Source organism: Pyrus communis, chromosome 5, assembly GCF_041283825.1.
Source record: "Pyrus communis isolate YQ-2024b chromosome 5, ASM4128382v1, whole genome shotgun sequence".
NCBI lineage: Eukaryota > Viridiplantae > Streptophyta > Magnoliopsida > Rosales > Rosaceae > Pyrus > Pyrus communis.
Genome location: NC_142569.1, coordinates 29,609,153 through 29,613,540, shown reverse-complemented (window position 1 = coordinate 29,613,540; position 4,388 = coordinate 29,609,153). Strand labels below are relative to the sequence as shown.

The 4,388-nt window shown below is 39.2% G+C and overlaps 1 protein-coding gene across 6 annotated transcripts; it reads left to right on the top strand.

The window, feature by feature from the left end:
- The first annotated feature begins 274 nt into the window (after positions 1–274).
- Positions 275–4,185, top strand: LOC137725791 (uncharacterized). 6 transcript variants are annotated; one of them, XM_068464580.2, is made up of 4 exons: positions 275–423; positions 1,680–1,887; positions 2,525–2,617; positions 3,416–4,185. In XM_068464580.2, the coding sequence occupies exons 2-4, from the start codon at positions 1,766–1,768 to the stop codon at positions 3,972–3,974; spliced, it is 774 nt and encodes a 257-aa protein (XP_068320681.2). In that variant the 5' UTR covers positions 275–423; positions 1,680–1,765; the 3' UTR covers positions 3,975–4,185. The 6 variants fall into 6 exon arrangements, with proteins under 6 accessions (XP_068320681.2, XP_068320680.2, XP_088550998.1 ...); XM_068464579.2 differs by having other exon boundaries at positions 284–440; XM_088694872.1 differs by having other exon boundaries at positions 295–434.
- Positions 4,186–4,388: the final 203 nt, after the last annotated feature.

The following is a 4,388-nucleotide window of genomic DNA, read 5'->3' as shown; positions in this document are numbered from 1 at the left end:
AGCACTGAGGAAAATGAAATTTTGGTCTCAACACTTGTTTTGAATTTTAAAAATAAAATTTAAGTTGATTTACCAAACTGGCACTTATGTTCTTTCCAAAATTTTCCAGAATATTCTAGGAAAAAAGGAATTAAAAATAAATATTAAAAAAAGAAAGAAAAAGGAAACCCAAAGTGAGAGAGTGGCCAGGCCGAAACATATATGGGTAATAAGGCCCAAGGAGAGTGACTTTAGCCCAACACTTGAGAATGGGCTTGGAGGCAAAATCACATAAAATCCAGTCGAGCCCCAACCAACAATCCCAAATCACAATCGAAGCTCTGCGGCTTTCCGTCTACGAATCGCGCTCTCTCTCTCTATCGCTCTCCGCAAATATCTTCACTTCGTTGCTGCCACACAAGTCACAGTAGCGCCACCGTCTGTGTAACTCTTTGGCTCAGGTTCCTTCTTCTCCTTCATTGCACTTTCCCTTGTTTACCATTTCTAGGGTTAGGGCTAATCTCGCTGTGTATGTATTCGTTGAATCGAATTAATTTAAATTACTTTGGTTAAATGTTTAATTTGAGTTGGATTTTCTTCTGCTGTAATTTTTCTCTTTCATTTTGAATCGCTCAGACGATATATTGTTGATGTTACACGTAATTGTAATTGTGTGAGAGTGTCAATTGAATATGCATGCTCGGAAAGAGGGAATTGGTGGAACCAAACAATAGATGATTTGGCCGAGAGCCGGGCTAGGTTATGGAAAATTTTATGAACAATGACCCTAACTAAATTATTTTAGCAAGCATTGGGAACTTGTTTGTGTCGTTTCATTTATTCAGAAGTTTCTAAGTGAGGGCCACCGTAAGTTTGATACAAGGGTGGGAGTATGGAGTTGAAGAAATTCAAACAGTATCTTGGGTTGTAATTTGCAGAAGGTATTTTTTTCAAAAATGAAGGCTTTTATGGCTGGTGGATGAGAGAGGAAGTTACAACTTACAAGTAGTTTGAACACAGAACTTTTCTTCTCGAATACAAGATAGCTTAAGTGTGCACTATCATATATTGATTGTATATTTAGGATCATGCGGATAAGTAATGCTTACGTTATTTTTGTACATATCTATGTTTTACAAAGAAAATTTGTTCTTCCGGGGAGATTCTAAACCCCCAATGCTAAATGTTGTTTTGTTTGAAAGGGGAATTTTTCATAGAACTTTTAAGCTCTCTTGATTTCTACATGTAATAAAATCTAGATGATGGCTTCTGATTAGAAAAGGGTTAGAATAGTAATGGCTGCAGATTTTTTCAGTGGAAATATGTTGCCAGCTTGCTGATTTTCCTTGTGCTTCTCTTCGAAAGGCCTTGAAGTTTAGGGAATGTCTGACTGTTGATGATCATTCTGTTTAGATGGTCTCAAGAAGTTGGAGTTTAGGGAATGTCTGACTGTTGATGTAGTTTGATGTTTGATGGGAATGCTTGATTATTAGCTAAGGATGCATGACTTTCTTTTGAAGGATGTGGTTGAGGAACCAGGGATTTAGTATCTGGGTTCTGAGTGTTGCAGTAAATAATTTTCTGTACTTTGTTGGGATTTGGTGTTTTCTATTATGAAGGGAAAGTAGTTGGTTTGGTTTTGACTCATGGATAAGATCTTGGGTGTGGTTGTAATGTGGATGTGGTTGTGATGTGGACAGGGAGGAGGCAACGGCTGTTTGGTGTTGGTTGTGGTGGTGTTTATCATTCAATCAGTGAAACTAGGTCTTAATAAGAATTAATTAACATGAGTTCAGACAGCAGGAGCCGGAGCAGGAGCAGGAGCCCTTCAGATCGGAAGATCCGTTCTGATCGTTTTTCCTACCGTGATGCACCTTACAGGAGAGATGGAGGACGTCAGGGTTTCAGGTTTTATGGCCTTTGACTATTTTTCTTTTCTTCTCGTCTTTATATATTTGGGGTAAGGAGAAAGTAATCTTCCAACATGTCTTCATTGGAGATGGTCTCGAATGTTACGATTAACCATATTTGTTGAGTGAGACCTCTACTTGAATATGCCTGTGAAGACCTTATGAAGTTGATATATGATAATTTTGCCTCTGGATAATAATTTTCTTTGCTTTGTTGTACATTATTTGGAGCTTTGTAAGTTGTCAAATACAAGTGCCAAATCATATTGATTGATTAATGACACACTTCAGTGTAAGTCATTTTGCTTGTAGACGGACTGCCAGTGGTGCACAAAGGTTGTATACATTGTACTTTTTGTTTTGTCAGATAAATTTAGCTCAGTACATGTGGCAACTCCTTCACTTTTTTTGCAATTTGTTAGAAAATTTTGAAACCTTCAAAGTGCATACTCTCGTTTTTGAATTTTTTGGGTTTGAATGTTTCTTTCTGTGGTTGTGGCTCTGATTCTTCTTGATGATAAGTCAAAATCATGGAGTTAATTTAATAAGCGACTTTCATTTAACTAGTTATGTTTTGAAATTTGGAATTCTGTTATATTCTGCTGAGAACTAAATGCATCCTTATTTTTTGCCAGCCGAGACAATCTGTGCAAGAACTGCAAACGGCCAGGCCATTTTGCTAGAGAATGCCCCAATGTTGCAATTTGTCATAATTGTGGTCTTCCTGGGTACGGAAACTTATTCTGCCTCATAACGTCATGATGTTGCATGATTATTTTTTATCTCCATTGTTCATTACAGTGTTTCTATTTTACTATTAAAGGTAACTATTTATCAAAATACGGTCTTTGTTTTTTTTTTTTTTGGACCTTTGCTTTTTGGGAGAGGGTTTCAAGGTTTTAAGGTTCCAGAATTTCTAGAGTTAAAATCCAATGTGACGTTAGAATTTAGCTAGTTAATACTATAGTCTAGGGATACATGTCCTGAGTATGTATATTTTTCTTTCAACGCATCTACATCCCTCTTCTGTCTCTACCTGAAGTGCATCCCTCTTCTGTCTATACCTGAAGTGCATCCCTCTTCTGTCTATTACCTGAACTGCATCCCTCTTCTGTCTATGCCTGAACTGCTTTGCAGCAAGACAAATGTTACTGCTTCATCTACCGAGCAGTCCATTTCCATCAGAGTTACTCCAATAATTTAAAACTGATGTTTCTATCTCTTTTTTTCTGTTAAAATTTTATTTTCACCTTCGTAATAAAAAACAGTTTGTGTTCTTAGTAATAACAGCATCTTCTCCTCTGAGTCTTCAATGATTAAACCACTATTGCCACCATTCAGTACTGTCACTAAACTGATGTTATAACCATTTTGAGATAACCAGAGCGACCACTTTATAAGGTTACGTAGTTTCTTATTCACGGAATCATGGACCTGCGCCCTGCAGATATTTTTTTGTTTGCTGTTTATTTCAAAAATGGAAAGTGGGTTTCATTTCTAATTATGTGATTCGAATATTCTACTAGGCACATTGCTTCAGAGTGTACAACAAAGTCGCTATGTTGGAACTGCCGGGAACCTGGTCACATGGCCGGTAACTGCCCAAATGAAGGCATCTGCCACACTTGTAGTAAGACTGGACATCGCGCCCGAGACTGCACAGCTCCCCCAATGCCACCTGGGGACTTGAGGTTGTGCAACAACTGCTACAAGCAGGGTCATATTGCAGCTGACTGCACAAATGATAAGGCATGTAACAACTGTAGGAAGACGGGTCACCTGGCACGTGATTGCCCAAACGAACCCATCTGCAACTTATGCAATGTATCGGGGCATGTGGCGAGACAGTGCCCCAGAGCCAATGTTTTGGGAGAGCGGGGAGGTGGAGGAGGTGTAGGTGGTGGAATGGGGGGACGCGGAGGCAGTTACCGTGACGTTGTATGTAGGAACTGCCAGCAACTTGGCCACATGAGCAGGGATTGCATGGGCCCCTTGATGATCTGTCACAACTGTGGGGGACGAGGACACTTGGCATACGAGTGCCCTTCGGGAAGATTCATGGATCGCTACCCCAGGAGGTACTGAGAGGTGGCAGAGTGCCCTCCGGCATTTACCTTTCGTCTCGAGCAAGCATTTCTTGTTTAGGTTTTAGATTGAAGGTTGAAACTTTAAACAGTATGAGGAGTTGAATTGAGATTTTATTTTAGAAGATTATTTTTGAATTTTTGGCAATTACTGCAAATATAACTGTATGTAATTACGTTTTATGTTGTGATGCCTGCGTATTTTTGTTTTCCTCTCGTTAGTACAGTAATTTGTTGTTCTTTTTCTGGTCAATAAGTGCCGTGCCAGCCCCCAAATTGGAGGGACCCGACTGGATTTGTCGGAAAATGAAACGGGGTGGGGTTAATTCTAATTTTTTAACAACATAACCGGACTAACCCGTGCTTGAAATGAGCCGGTTTCTACAGGTCCACGAAGCCTTTTTTTTTTTTTTTT

Bases quoted from the DNA above. Each gene is read 5' to 3' on its own strand.
- LOC137725791 (XM_068464580.2), top strand. From the start codon at position 1,766: ATGAGTTCAGACAGCAGGAGCCGGAGCAGGAGCAGGAGCCCTTCAGAT. The intron at 1,888-2,524 runs GTTTTATGGCCT...ATTTTTTGCCAG, and splicing joins GGAGGACGTCAGGGTTTCAG to CCGAGACAATCTGTGCAAGA. The intron at 2,618-3,415 runs GTACGGAAACTT...ATATTCTACTAG, and splicing joins CATAATTGTGGTCTTCCTGG to GCACATTGCTTCAGAGTGTA.